Source organism: Carassius gibelio, chromosome B22 (assembly GCF_023724105.1).
Source record: "Carassius gibelio isolate Cgi1373 ecotype wild population from Czech Republic chromosome B22, carGib1.2-hapl.c, whole genome shotgun sequence".
NCBI classification, from domain to species: domain Eukaryota; kingdom Metazoa; phylum Chordata; class Actinopteri; order Cypriniformes; family Cyprinidae; genus Carassius; species Carassius gibelio.
The window spans coordinates 29,483,059-29,498,072 of record NC_068417.1 but is presented as its reverse complement, the minus strand read 5'-3'; the positions used below and the strand labels follow the sequence as shown (position 1 = coordinate 29,498,072).

Sequence of the window (15,014 nt, the reverse complement as noted above, 5' to 3'; positions counted from 1 at the left end):
TACTGCTCTTTTTCTTCAGGAAATGAAACATTTTTTGGTATCACCTAGTAGCCAGATGCTTACAGTCAGAAGCAAAAATGGCACAGATTGCTTTCAGTGGTCTGAATCACATCCAAAGTAACTAAAACCCCGTGATAACACAAACCTTGTGAGCTTTTTTTAGAAACCAGTTTCTATAAATAAAGCATTCCTTTGGTCTCCACAAATAGATGCATGAGGAATGCTGGTTGGGTACAAACCAGTTTGTTTGGTACTTTCTGTCTGAGACGGATGTTACGTTTACAAGTTACAGACATGGCGGACGTGACATATTGTTCATCTCGAGAGGCACACGTTCTTATTCTTTCTTTTTACTACTTTGCACATTTGCAATAAGAACAATCATCAAAATTAATTGATAAAATAAATGAGAGTTATGGGGAAAGGGAATTAAGATACACACACACACACACAAACATCTATATATCTATCTATCCATATACACACATAAACACATACATTAATATACATGCATACATACACACACACACAGATATATATATATATATATATATATATATACATACACACCTTATTTTATATTGCATTTTATATCTTAACAATATATATAATTACATTGAATTTCACATTTTTATCCTTTAAGCTGATAGATATATATTTGTTTTTATTATATGACACGTGTGTGTGTGTCTGTAGAAATTCTGTAATTTAAAAAAATTGTAGTATTTTTTAAAATTATAAATAAGCATTAAGTAACACACTCAACTAAATGTGAAATGTTTAATTTAAAAGAGTGTAATAGTAGTTTTAATATGTTAAAACATACTCCAATAATCTTTGAACTTTGAAAAATCATGTTTTTTTGAGTGTGTGTTTGTATATTAAGTAATTTCGTAGATATTTCTCTTAATGTAATGCATTCCAGGTCATAAGTTCAGCATGATTATTTGAGAAAGAGCTGCAGTGTTCCTGCCAACAAGTCTGACACACAGAAACAATGATGCAGGACGACCAATCAGATGCTTCCCCTGCTGATAAGGCCCCGCCCACAGCTCACCAAGGGTATAAGAGCCACACACTGCAAGACACAGCATGTTTCAGTTCAATTGATAGTGATGGTTAGACTGGCAAAAATGAGAAAATCCACATCAGTTTCGAGCTTGGAGTGTCTGATCTACTGCAGGAACCCCGACACGACCACGGGACACAAAGAGATGAAGTGAGACTCGCTTTTTATCACTTTGTTTTTGGTTTCCTGCGGGCCAGTTGACCCGTGGTTGCTAATGTTTGTTGATTATGATTAACAGACAAACAAACTGGAGATCAAGAATGCTTTTCAAGACTTTTCCCGTGAGAGAATCACGTCACACATTGAGGAAATCATACGGGTGAGCATTAAAAATACTTCTAATGTGCACAAATCTGGTTTCACAAACCGGGCTTAGCTTAAGCCAGGACTAGGCCTTATAGTTAAATTGAGATATTTAAGCAACTTTTACGAAAAAAGCCTTAGAAGAAAACATTACAGGTGTGCATCTTGACCCAGAACAATGACACTGACATGTTTTAAGATATGCCAGAGCAAGATATTTTCAGTTGAGAGATCAAACATGCATTTTAGTCTGGGACTAGCTTAAGCTTAAACATTGTCTGTGACACCGGAGGTTAATGTATGTAATAAAGTGGGATCAGTAACTTAAAAAAAAAAATAATTAATAATAATAAATAAATAATAATAAAATTAAATCTAAAATAAATATTTAATTGATTATATTAAAATTAAATTATATTGTGAAATTAAAATCAAATGACCTTCCTCTATTTATATTCCCACAGGCCCACTACTGAAGAAGTGACTCGATGGGCACAGTCTCTGGACAACCTGCTGAGCAGCAAATGTAAATATGAATTCTATTTATTAATTCATCTTTGAAATTATTTTATTTGTATAAATTTGACTTTTTTTTTTTTTTTTTACAGTTTTTTCATTATTTATTACAGTATTTATTTATTTATACAGTATTCCATTCATATAATTAACATTAAGTTTTTATTTTTATTATTAAGTTAATATTAATAGTTTTTTTATAGTTAAGAAAAACTGTTACCTATTTTTATTTTCTAATTTATATTATAAGATATATAAATTAATTTTAAAAAATCATATATATGACTAGTTAATGTTCATATTTATTGACACCCATACTAAAAATGTATAAATGTTTTTAAAGCAGGAACTGCATCACGTTATATAATGTCAACGGATGTAATTAATAAATATATGTTCACGTTTCAGGTGGATTAACGGCTCTGCGGCAGTTCATGAAGTCTGAGCACTGCGAGGAGTACATCGAGTTCTGGATGGTCTGTGAAGAGTTCAGAAAGATCAGGTCCAATTCCAAACTCAAATCCAGGGCAAAAACCATATACGAGGAGTTCATCAGGGAAGATTCCTCCAAAGAGGTGAGCTTCAGCTGAGATTCAGTTTTCATTAATCCGTGCCACACATTCTCATTTCTGTCCCTTATTCTTTCTAGATCAACCTGGACTTCCACACAAAGGAGTCCCTCCACCAAAGCCTTCTGATCCCAACGCAGTCCTGTTTCACAGCCGCCCAAAACAGAGTTTACTTCCTGATGGAGCACAACTCGTACCCTCGGTTCCTGGACTCTGAACTCTATCGCCGGCTCTGCACAATCGCTGCAGGGGAGCAGTAAATGTGTTTAAACAAACGGCAGGTCCGTTTCCGCATCTACTGTCCCATGTAGGGAGTGTGTTATATGAAGATTTCAGTGTATTTAATATTTAATAGAAGATTTGTAAATAGTCAGGCATTGGTATTGAGTTTTCACGTAATGTTGTATCTATGTTCTGAAGTTTTCTTGTAGGACTTTTTTTTTATTTTTGCATTTCATTTCCGATTGCTTTCTGGATTTTGGGTGCACTGTTAAGAAACAAAAACAAAGAATAAGCAAAAAGTGTATAAATGTTTACAAACCGACATTTGGAGGTTTTTTTATTAATTAACTAACTTATTTTTTTCTATCAGTGAATATTTAATTATTGATGCTCGTTTTACTATTTTATTTTTATTTTTTTTTACATTGGAAAAAAAAAAACCTTTTCTATCGAGTACTCACTGAAGGTTAATTTCTAAAAAAAAAAAAAAAAAAACAATCATAATACACATACACTTGGATTAAATATTCGTTTGTCACTCCATTTTACATTGTGTTTATTTTTTTCAAAGCTGTAAATAAAACAAATTATTTTACAGTAAAAAACTATTTCATTCTTTCTACTTCTTCAAAATGCAAAGTTTAATGTCCCCAATTCTCTGTAATTATTTGTGAAATTTACTAGCCATTTCTGAGTGAATTTGTTTTTTCTACACTATTAAAGTGTATAACTTTCTGATTTATTTGGGGTGAAATATGCAACAAAAAATGATACATATCGGTATATGGTAATTATAAATTTATCATGTTGCATGTTTAATTGTGCTATTTAATATTTTTACATTATTATCTGTGATGCTCACTTCAAGATATTTTCTTTCAAAAACTATTGTTAAACGCAATCTTTGGCAAATCTCAAGATGAATATACAGTCTTTTATAGTACATTATAATTTTGTGATGACTAAATTCATATACGATTCAAAAGGAGTTTGGCTTTATATTTATTTTTATGTCGACAAAACTAAATAATATTGGATATAACACAATATTAGCATTTTTTACAATTCGTTTATAAAGTGTCCCGTCCCAAATTAATCATTAATTGATGACAGCAATCCTTCACATTATTTAAAGTTGAAGCGCCGTGACTACACTAGCATTGCAAAACCGAAAGTTTCATAAACATTCTTGGGCTGCTATTGGTTGCGCAAAGAATTAGCCCCGCCCCAAACTCACACCAGTTATTCGTGCTATTTTTAGTCGCGAAGATAAGATTGCTTTCATTTAACTGAGCAGACCAGTTCAACAAGTTGGTCTCACTTAACCAGAACCCCACCGAGCTGCAGTTTTTACCCAGTGTGCACTGATGAGTTAGTGCAGACTCCAGCCATCCGAACATTTACAGAAACACTTCTCGCGTGATTTCATCGAGTGCAAATAAAGCGAGCAGAACATTCTGCACTTTACGCGCTTGTTTGGTTCCACACGTTCGCTACAGCTAAACACTTTCGTGCTCGTTGTGTTCCTGTAGATGATCTCACGGCCGTCCGACACTGAACAGACACCAAACACTGCGTCTGTTTAACTGATCCAAGATCCTGTTCACACACAGTGAAGCAGAACAGCTCTTAAAAACACCGCTGGCTTTCCTCAACGCGCTTCCCACGGGTCGTCTTCACATCTGCAGTGGGCCCGAGACAGATCGAGGTGCTTACTGTATGCCACACGAGAAAATATATTAACGTCAAAGCAAGTGGCTTTTATTTTGAAGACGTGGCATGTTTTTTCTTCAAGCAATTTTTTTTTCAGTTAAAGAAAGAAGAAAAACGGTAGTAGGCCTAGAAACATGACAATTTGGTATGGATATTTTTTTCTTTTAGTCCATAATGGTCTGTGAATGCCAAATAAATAAATAATAAATAAATACATATATGAACAATATACTGAAGTCACGCTTAAAAATGTTTTTATTTTATTTTACACATGAGTGTGTGTGTGTGTGTATACGTGAAAAGAGAAGAAAAAGAAGAAAAAAAGTCTAAAATACTTTTCAGGACCAATGCACTTCTAATCATAACAGCCATTAAAATAAACTAAAATCAAATAAATGTGTAGATAAGTAGATAAACAAACCAACATTTTCTTGTGTGTGACTTGAGAGTCCATAAATACTTTCTGGGACCATTATGTAAATGAACATTATGTAATTTAAAATGTATGTAAATAAACACACACACACATATATATATATATTATTGTTATTAAATTATTTAGAATAATACTGTTTAAATACTTAAGTATGAATTGGGTTACTAGATATATAAATATATAAACATAAGTGTCATTTATATTATAATAATCTTAGAGACTTGTTGAAGTTACTGGATTCATAAACACAAATGCCATTTGAAATAAATGTACCCAAGTGTCATTAAAAACTAATAAAGTAATTTTATATATATTATATAACTGAAAAAAGTATATATTACACACTGACTTTTTAAAAATGTTATATATATATATATATAGGGAGAGAGAGAGAGAGGAAATATTAGAAGATAGATGCATTTTTGTTTCGAGACTTGAGTGTCCAAAAATAAGTAAAAAAAAAAAAAAAAAAAAGATAATTGCTATTATGATTCCTTTAGTCTGAATTTAGTTAAGCTGGCAACTAAGAAATCAATGAATAAAAATAAATAATAAGCTATAAAATGTGCTGGTTTTGTGAAGCTACACCAGAAAGACTTAAGACTTCAGTAGCTTGCAGTTTGAAGTTACTCATCCCATGTCAATAACTCAGATGTTTGGAACAGTTATGATCTCCTGTTCTGAACATGTTTACACCTAGACATAATAAAACTTTTCTGGCAAGAGTAAGATTTTTCACATAACCGGATCGCACTGTGGACAGCAATAATATAAGATTAAATAACGTGCTCCTTCATGGCGGGAACGGCGTCGTGACGCAGCTAACACGTTTTATAAAGTCACTTAAGCGGCTCTTTGAAGTGCACTGACGGGTCTGGAGAGTTTGAAGGAATGTAAATAAACAGTCCGGCAGAAATAGAAACGCAACTCACTGTGTAAACCACTGTCGCACGCTACGAGTACAGATGAAAAAATCTGAGATAAAAAAAAAAAAAAAAAAAAAACGCCAAACACTCGGGCGATTTAGGCGTCTCCTTGAGCGCTGCAGAGCATTAACAAGCCTGTTCGGCTTTTTTAACAACACTTATTGATGTTTCCATCACTTCACGTGAACGGCTGCACGAGAAAGGCAAAAATACAGGGAACATTGCACAAAGCTTGACCAAAAATTCGCGCCCTTTCAACCCTTTAGCTGAGGTTAGATTCCTAGCGCCTCTAGCGTCATCAAACAGAACCGCACAAATAAGAGTTTTCACTCTTTTATTTTAATAGCTTAGTACAGTAAGTCAGTGCTTCCTAATATTTTCGTTTTTAAAACTAAAACAGTAATTATTAAAAATTTTTTTTATATAAATAAACTTAAAGGGACAATCCTATTAAAATCTTGTCATGAAAATCCATATTGAATCCATATTGAATAGCTAGTAAGCTATATGAGGAACGCAAACATGCAAATATTGATGAATTTTCAATACTGGTTGCTATGGTGGGAACAACAAGCCTGAGCGCACGCAGTCTGTCTGCTCATGTGAGTCTGCGTCACACTCCCAAATTAAACATCCCAGATGACAGGAAACATCGGGACAAAACCAGCTCTATTTACAAACACCGGAAACAGAAGAACTGCCATATAAAGCGAGCCAATTCTTAAGAAAACAAGAAGCACTATGACGTTGCTAAATGGACAGGAAGACGCTTTCCATGCGTTGTTACTGCAAACTCATCATACATCATAATTAAAAATCTTTCTCGATTTCTCACATTTGTGTTATTTCAATTCTGATTAGGTTCATTATTAATAGGTCACGAAAAATAGATACATTAGTGCTTAAATGTACAATATTTGACAGCAATTTAAGACTCATTTATCGTCTCTTACCATTTGCTAATCAGAAAAAACAAACATGAAACGACACAATTACTGAACAAATGAAATTTATATGAAAATAAGACATTATTTAAACATCTCTTTGCATGCATGCACAGACGTGAAGGAAATGACAGCAAGACTTCACTTCCACGTGCTCCGTTTGTGGGATACAGAAGACAAATGCAAATAAAGATATTCCGTGGCATAAAATTAAAGCGGGTCTGACATTGTGGGGTTACTTGGCTTCTTGCATTTTTTTGGCACTTTGTTTTTCCTTTGCCTGAAGAAACAGAGGAGAAAAAATAAAAACAATTCATATTCATCCCTTCTGAAGTGCATTCAGATTTGGAATTCATAGAATTTTGAATTAAAATTATATGGATGCCGGCGTTTCTCCTACAATCATATTAGGAGAATATCAAAAACTTTGGGAGTTTAGGAGTCTAGTTATCGATAAAATCCCAAAATATAGAGATAGTATTCTTTTTTTGTCAATATCCCACATCCCTTCTCCCACGGTGGTGCAAACCTACAGGAAACACTGGATGTTATTACTGCGTGACTATTTGAAGGTTTTTTGATATTAACATACCATTCAAACATCACTGCCTTATTATCTGTAAGGTTTCGTGCTAATCTAATTACAAGAGAACAAAAGACTGCAAGCTCAAAAGCAGGTACACACTGTCCTCTAGTGGTGTGATGAGACTGTGACTGGACTTACCTTTTCCACCAGAGGTATCAGCTGCTGATATTCGGCCAGCGTCTTCAGTAACTCCATTATAAAGGGCAGGTAGTTGTGCTTCCTTCTAATGTTCTCAATCTAAACAAATAAATAAATAAATAAATAAAAGTCCCATATTCTTGGTTCTTAATTTCTTTAAGAATTATTGCACCACCACCACAATAATAAATAAATAAATTAAATGTTATTGTAATATAATTATAATGTTTTTGTTTTCCTTTAAGCTGTGTTATTAAATATAATGTTCTTATTTTTAATAATAATCATTATTATGAATAATAATATAATATTAGTATCATTAAGAGATATTTTATAAAAACCTTAAAATAAAACCATTAATAAATCATTATTAATAAATTATGTAAGTGACATTTACAATAATAATATTAAGTTATAATATTAATAATTATGTTATAATAATAACAACATTATTATTAGACAAATTATATAACTTACAAAAAATATTATTATTATTATTATTACTATAATGTTTTCAAAGTTACATTTTAAAAACAGTTTTTAAAGGGTCAATAGGGTCAATGAGGAAAAAAACAACAGTATTGATATATTTTATATTATATACACATTATACAACATTATATTACTTATTAATATAAATAACTTAAAAACTAATTAGGAAAATATCATAAAATTATTTTATAACGTACATAACTTTAAAGGTTATCTTTTATAACATCAACAATGAAAATAATAATATTAATAATGTTACACTGTACTAATATTAATATTAATTATTATATATCTGTATGTATATATAATATTAATAATATTAATGTTTTATTTTTAATAACAATAATTTATTAATAATAACATTTTTTGTAAGGGTAATTTGTAATATAACCTTTTAATAGAGAACTGAATATTAATGAGAATTAATATTAATTAAATACATATTTAATATTATAATAATGTTATATTTTATAATTCATTAATATAAATTAACACATACATATTTAATATAGTCACATTTTATATGCATTTTGCAATAATAATAATAATAAATAAAGATAACTTAAGTTATTTATATTAATAATATTCCTAATAATACACTATTAAGAATATCCTTTTTTAAATGATCACTGATGGGAAAGTACACACTTTGTATCTTTTAAGTTTCTGGTTCTCTTCTTCGATCTGGAGCTGGTACTTGGCGATCTCTGACTGGATAGAGCTGAGATGATTCCCACTCTGGTCTGTGTCCATCGGCTCGTCCTGTGAACAGCAGAGACGTCTTTAAACAGCCTTCATCATTCTGTCCATCCAGCATTGGACACAGTCAGAAGATCTCACCTCCGCGAGCTGCGCCTGCAGTTCAACGATCTTCTTCTCATAAATCATCTTGCGGTCTGAAACAATGGCCATCAAGTTGAACCGAATCTCCCCCTCGCTGTATCTGGATGGGTCCAAAAGCAGAAACGCTTTAATAAAACCCAGTTCTGTAGAAACATCCACTCAGATCACATCAGCTTGACGCTTACTTCTGGATTCTTTTCTCAATGACGGGCCGTACAGCACTGATCCAATCATCCTGGTCACACGCACCTGAAAAAAGTTTCTAAATGATTAAAAACGCAAACAAACTGCTTAAAAACAAACGATTCAACACTGATTCGACCTACCCAGATCTATGGGTCCTTCGCGAAGTCCGTCCAACTCATAAAGTCGGCCGTCAACAGGAACGTAACTCACAAAATGAAAAGCATCCTCTTCTTTAGCCGACGACTTTGCGTCAAACTCAAACATCTGTTGTCTTTAGAAAGAAAAAAAGCAATTTCTCAATGTTATATAACACTTATTATATACGGTCAAAGAGAAGAAACTTTCGTAAAAGCAAACAGAAGTAACCTGGCGAAGCTGTTGTGAACTTGTCGAATCACTTCAGAGTTACTGAGAGCAAGACCCTTCATCTAAAACATAAACAAAGTCATATAAAGCTTGATAAACAATAATAATGAAAAAACACCTTTGAAAATAAACCGTGCGCGCGAACTTACCGCAGCGTCAAAACTCTGCGAGAACTCTTTAAATTCTGTCAGCGTTTCCCCAAGGTGCATATCAGGATGTGTGCAGTTTAACAACACGCTGACGATCGCTTGGGTCGCACAGGCGTTATTGATGACCTGAAACAGTACGTTTGCGAAAATTATTTTCTGGATATCCTTTTTGCACTTTGTAGCAATTGGCCGGATTTGATGAAATGCATAATCGTGCACCTGCTTGGCGAAGAAGATCTGCTCCAGCCTCGAGTCTTGAACAATAGACCCCGCTGGCTCCTCACCGGGTTGCCACTTGAAGAGGAAAATCAGTCCATGAACGGGCCTGAAATGATTCACATGCATATTCAATTGCAGTTTAAGCCCTGGAGGAAGGCTGGATATAATAATAAGTGAATCAAGGGTGTTGCCTACTTGAGATTTTCAAAGTTTTCTGGCTCCATGCTCCATATCTCTTCTACCTGTGCACCTTTGCATCCTAGTGAAAGCAACAGAGACATCAATGTCGCAAGACTTCCCAACAAACCAATGCTGAACTGAGGATTCAAAAGTCTGCCTAAATGTTTAAATGCACCATTATGAAGTCATTTTAAAAACCCTTAACCTAGTGTTTGATTACACCAATGATGATCCAAAAACATTTAAACATACTATTAACGGTTGGAATGTGTGAATGATCCCCCAAAATACTGAATCAATTGTTCAAACTCACAAAAAAAATTATCCACTACATATTTTAAACGTGCAAATGATGCACAATATACGGTGACGAACGTTTGAATGCACCTTTAATGTCAATAACATTATGAACAGAATCTTTAGAAGGTGCAAATGATGTCCAAACATACTGAAATAACTGTTTGAAGTACACACACACACACACACACACACACACACACACACACACACAAAACAACAACAACAACAACAACAACAACGACAAAAACATGTGAATCGAATGTTCGTAACGGGTAAATGACTCACATATTGAATCTATGGTCGCATCTCGCATGCATATCCAGAGGAAATGAATCGAACCTTTAGAGCTCGCAGATGATGTCCACTTAAAATGAATCAAGTGTTCGAGTGAGTCTTGACATAAAATGAATCGACGACTCTCTGGAACTTGCAAAAGATACTCAAACACTGAATCAAATGTTCGAACGCATACGGTCCAAACGAATGTTCAGTGTTCTGAACACGTAATTGATGTACGAATATACTGAATCGAATGTTCCAATCAAACGTTTGAGGGAATTAAAATGAAATGGAATTCTCAGAACACTGAATCGAATGTTCGAAAAACACAAACAAACAAAAAAGATTTGGTTCAGAGCAAGCAAATTATATCCAAAGCACATTAAAGACGTTGTAGTAAAGCACCTTGGCTATATAATGTATATTCGGAATGCTGAGAAAAATATAAATCGATTGTTTGGAACGTGCAAATGAAAGCCTAAATATACTGAATCAGAACACATTGTATGTTGTTTTCAGAATACATCAGAAATTATAATTAATCTAAATTATGATTAAAATAATAGATTAATCGTCATTATTTCCGCTTCTGAATGTTAGATTCAGTATTTTGGGGGTATTATGATCCCGGTGATGCACCAATATTAATGTAATACAAAACGATGCTTGTTCTGATGCCCAAATCTGATGCGGAACACATATGATGCCCAAAAAATGCAATCAAGATAGGCTGCTCGCTTTTTTTCGAGACAAATTCAAAGATATCTATAAGTGACACAGGATCAGAACAGCAGAAATGTGATGCAGCTGTCATTCTGCATTAATGAACAAGTGCAGCGCTGACTCATGCGCAGAGCCCATTCAATGCATTCAGCCAATTATATGGATTTACAGCACATCGCAGGCTAGTAATCAAACCCTACATAAACTACAAATCAAACTGAAAGTCAAAATCACTGAAGTGAAGCAAAAATACCACACTCACGCGCAAGTATGTATTGCATATATTAATGCAACTGTGTAAATATGAATGTATTTAATACAGTTTCTGCTCACCAAAGCCCTTTATCAGCTCTGTGAAAACTCCAGGGTCGCTTTCCATAAGACACCACTCCCCAGCGCTTCCCGCCATTTCTGCAATTATGTTTCTTATTGAAAACAGAAAATTGTACTCGAGTAGCGGTTAAGCGAGGCTAATGGTACTCATTCACGCGTAGAGTAGTTTCCCGGCATTCCTTTCGACGTGCGTCACTCTTCTGCTTCACGTGGTGCCTCAGACATGTGAGGCGCGCTTCTGCCTCCACGTGTCCGGGAGCGCGCTCGAGGGGAACTGGCCTTCGCCTTTTCATAAAGTGTTACAAAATGTTTCAATGTTCACACAAGTAAAAACACACGCTTAAATTAACAAATATAATGATATTTAACAGGGCTTGCAGTTGACAGTCTAGTTCGTGTAGACATTATGGAAGTCCGTTTCAAATGAATGCATGAATACATTAAATATGTCCTTGCAAATCGGTGTTTATATTTGACAATTATATCTCAGTTCCAGTGCAAATAAGGTCCAAATTATCGAGACACAAACTCAGAATTGCGAGAAAGAAATGCCAGAATTGTGAGATTAAAAGTTACAATTATCTTTTTAATTTTCTTCTCTCTTTTTTTTTTAAACAGGCCTTTCATACACCACTGCTCCAAGTCAGAAATATTTAATAATATTAAGAATCAGTTTACAATGATGAAAAACATGGTTTTATTTCAGACCAGTGGGTGTTTGTGTGTTTACATCAGAGAAATGAAAACTTCGACATTTTTGTAAAATACTTTAATTCTTTTATTTTAAATATGTATGTACATAAAGGAATACTGAGGTTTTGCAGCTCGGGGTCAAAATAAAAGTCAGCTAACATACTTGTTGTAATACCATTTGATATTATATTTTACAAGTACGCATACGGTGCACAACAACCCCAAAATAGCAATACTCATAACAATGCCAATCATTCAGGAAAGCATTGATTATTATTATACATATTATCTACTTAACCTCTGCTCGGGCTGTTCACGTGTGACCAACGAGAATGAACAAATAATACACAACATTATGACTGATTATGTTGATATTGAGGGTTGCCTGAGCCCTCGGGGCTGGTACTCAAACAGCACAGCCTACACTGTTCAATAAGAGGCAGAAGTTTCCCTTGCTGGTGGAGCTGCTTTGTATCCGTGCCTCCTCCAATGCACTGCCCGTTAATAAAGACTCTTGGCACCTGAAGGAGTTAAAAGGTTTAAGATCAACAACACTGTTTTGGCAGAAACAATATATCTTACCATGTGCATAATTCGAATCAGCATCCAGGACTGTAAATGTTTTATAAACGTCGATAAATGACAGGACGTACTGTTCTGGCACCTGTCATTTGTGCCAAGGTCTCCTGGAGACGTCCGCCATCATTGTGCTGATCCAGTTCAACAACTTTATATGCAGCGCCGATCTCGTTGAAAACGTTCTTCGCCATCTTACAGTACGGGCACGTGGTTTTGGAGAATATCACAACACAGTTGCTGGACACAACATCCTGTGTAACAAGATCCTGGTTAATGCATTAAAACAGATAGCCCACTGAAGGCATACGATTTAGATTTTCCTCATAAAAACTGCTGATGTGATTGAAATGGGAAGAAAACCTAAAAAAAAAAACACACAAACAACAACTAAATGATTCATTCAGTGTCTTTCTGATCTTGAGTCTGGACTGTGTGGAATTTTTTAGCTTCACAGAAAAACACAGATTTCATACATGACTGAAACAAGAAGTCAGGTTTTTAATTTTCTGAACACTAGTATGAATCTAAACACACCAGTAAGGTACAAGTTTACCTGGACAAACTGAGAACACGCCGAGCTTGACAACCCAGGCGCCGTCGACGTGAAATTCCCCATTCTAGACAAACCACACGAAATTAGGTTCAAACTGAGGGAGAAATCAAAACAACAGGCTTTAGATGAACACACGGGACGACCTTGTTATAATCACTGGTCTGTAGAAAAGACATGTTGAAGACACAAGGAAGGCGAACGCAGCTAGAGCAGACACAAGAGAGTTAGACTGGCCATTGAAATCAGTCATGTTGTTTAACTGTCTAACTCACAGGGATCTCACAGCTAGACTGTAAGCTGATCAGATCACACAGCGGGGGATTTAAACACCTAATGACCCTAAAAACAGCATATGGCTTTTGTCTCCTAAAGTAGGTTAATGTTATTACCGTCCAAGACGGAACAAACACAACGAACGGTGCTGAATTCACCAAACACGATCATGTTAAATTATATTATCTAATATTAATGATCCTCATAATGACCTTAGAGTCTGGTAAGTCTGTCTGGATCTGTAAAGACACCCTCTCGTAAACATAGCTGGAGTGTAAATAACGACAAGCACCGATTAATAAATAAAAAGCCCTCCGGTTTTACATAAGACCCCCTTTTTTTCCTATTTTGCAACAAAGTCCAAAACACAGTGCGCGTACCTCTTAACCGGAAGCACATTGATGTGACGTAAGAAGCCCCGCCCTCCACGGGTCATGAGAAACTGTGCTGGCAGCCTGTCCTGATCATTGAACACTATGAGACACTAACTTGTTTTCCTCTAGGGGGCCACAGCGGCTCAGAAACCCGGGTTCGCATGATTTTGTAGCATTGCAGATACGTGCTGGTGTTTATTTTTAGCAAGTGTCAAAACAACAACAACAACAACAACAACAACAACAACAAAAAACTTAGATATCAAAACCCTTAATATATCAAAACCCAGTTTATTATGAGTAAAATTAATTGCCAAGAACTTCATTTGGAAAACTTTAAAGGTTATTTTCTCAGTATTTAGATTTTTTTTATTTATTTTTTGCACCCTCAGATTCTAGATATTCAAATAGTTGTATCTGTATATTGTATAACAATAGTTGTATATTGTACTATCCAAAAAATTAAAGCTTATTTATTCAGCTTTATATATATTAAGATTTAAGACTTTGTGGTCCAGGGTCACATATTTATGCACACTAAAGGTTTATTTTAAATGTATGAATTCAGAACACTGGCACCTGACATGCAAACAAACTATGCCTAAAAATGCCTCACCCATAAGTTAAATCACACGACTGGTTCATCAGCGTTGAGAAAAGTACTGACAGACATCAGTACTTTGAGCTACAAACAAGTGTGTTTATAATTGCGACATTACATACATTTGATAAGAAATAACGTTAACAGTTTGTGGCGGTATCAAGCAGCATAAGAGCTGTTCTGTGGAGATAAATAAAAGCGCGTGACACCGGAAGCAACTCACTCAACTGGCCGCCCGCTATGTTAAAAATAGCGTGTATAGAGTTATTTGTCCAGTGTTTTGGATATTTTAGTGTGTACGTTATTTCTTTGTTTTTTAATTTTTTTTTTTTTGTCATTTTATGTCATTTTGCTCCATAGGGTGGCACTATGCTATTCTGTAAAACGCACGACATGGAACCAACAGATTTAGTTTCAGTTGTCCTTTTTTTTTTCTGTTTCCCCATTTT

General features: G+C 34.6%; 3 protein-coding genes across 11 annotated transcripts; 1 reads left to right on the top strand and 2 right to left on the bottom strand.

The window, feature by feature from the left end:
- The first annotated feature begins 1,013 nt into the window (after positions 1 to 1,013).
- On the top strand, positions 1,014 to 3,222 carry LOC127988378 (regulator of G-protein signaling 8). Its single transcript, XM_052591121.1, has 5 exons — positions 1,014 to 1,219; positions 1,308 to 1,388; positions 1,837 to 1,898; positions 2,297 to 2,463; positions 2,538 to 3,222. The coding sequence occupies exons 1-5, from the start codon at positions 1,020 to 1,022 to the stop codon at positions 2,715 to 2,717; spliced, it is 690 nt and encodes a 229-aa protein (XP_052447081.1). The 5' UTR covers positions 1,014 to 1,019; the 3' UTR covers positions 2,718 to 3,222.
- A 3,524-nt stretch (positions 3,223 to 6,746) lies between these two features.
- Positions 6,747 to 11,725, bottom strand: LOC127988376 (ubiquitin carboxyl-terminal hydrolase isozyme L5-like). Its single transcript, XM_052591110.1, has 11 exons — positions 11,493 to 11,725; positions 9,873 to 9,936; positions 9,678 to 9,783; positions 9,459 to 9,584; positions 9,310 to 9,371; positions 9,084 to 9,214; positions 8,943 to 9,006; positions 8,755 to 8,857; positions 8,563 to 8,676; positions 7,423 to 7,521; positions 6,747 to 6,978 (listed from the first exon to the last, which is right to left on the bottom strand). The coding sequence occupies exons 1-11, from the start codon at positions 11,566 to 11,568 to the stop codon at positions 6,934 to 6,936; spliced, it is 990 nt and encodes a 329-aa protein (XP_052447070.1). The 5' UTR covers positions 11,569 to 11,725; the 3' UTR covers positions 6,747 to 6,933.
- A 440-nt stretch (positions 11,726 to 12,165) lies between these two features.
- Positions 12,166 to 14,648, bottom strand: glrx2 (glutaredoxin 2). Of its 9 annotated transcripts, none has more exons than XM_052591114.1 (5): positions 13,971 to 14,004; positions 13,461 to 13,521; positions 13,318 to 13,381; positions 12,839 to 13,015; positions 12,166 to 12,706 (listed from the first exon to the last, which is right to left on the bottom strand). In XM_052591114.1, the coding sequence occupies exons 1-5, from the start codon at positions 13,987 to 13,989 to the stop codon at positions 12,539 to 12,541; spliced, it is 489 nt and encodes a 162-aa protein (XP_052447074.1). In that variant the 5' UTR covers positions 13,990 to 14,004; the 3' UTR covers positions 12,166 to 12,538. The 9 variants fall into 9 exon arrangements, with proteins under 9 accessions (XP_052447074.1, XP_052447075.1, XP_052447080.1 ...); XM_052591115.1 differs by lacking the exon at positions 13,971 to 14,004 and adding an exon at positions 13,803 to 13,952 and having other exon boundaries at positions 13,461 to 13,478; XM_052591120.1 differs by lacking the exons at positions 13,461 to 13,521; positions 13,971 to 14,004 and adding an exon at positions 14,581 to 14,648.
- Positions 14,649 to 15,014: the final 366 nt, after the last annotated feature.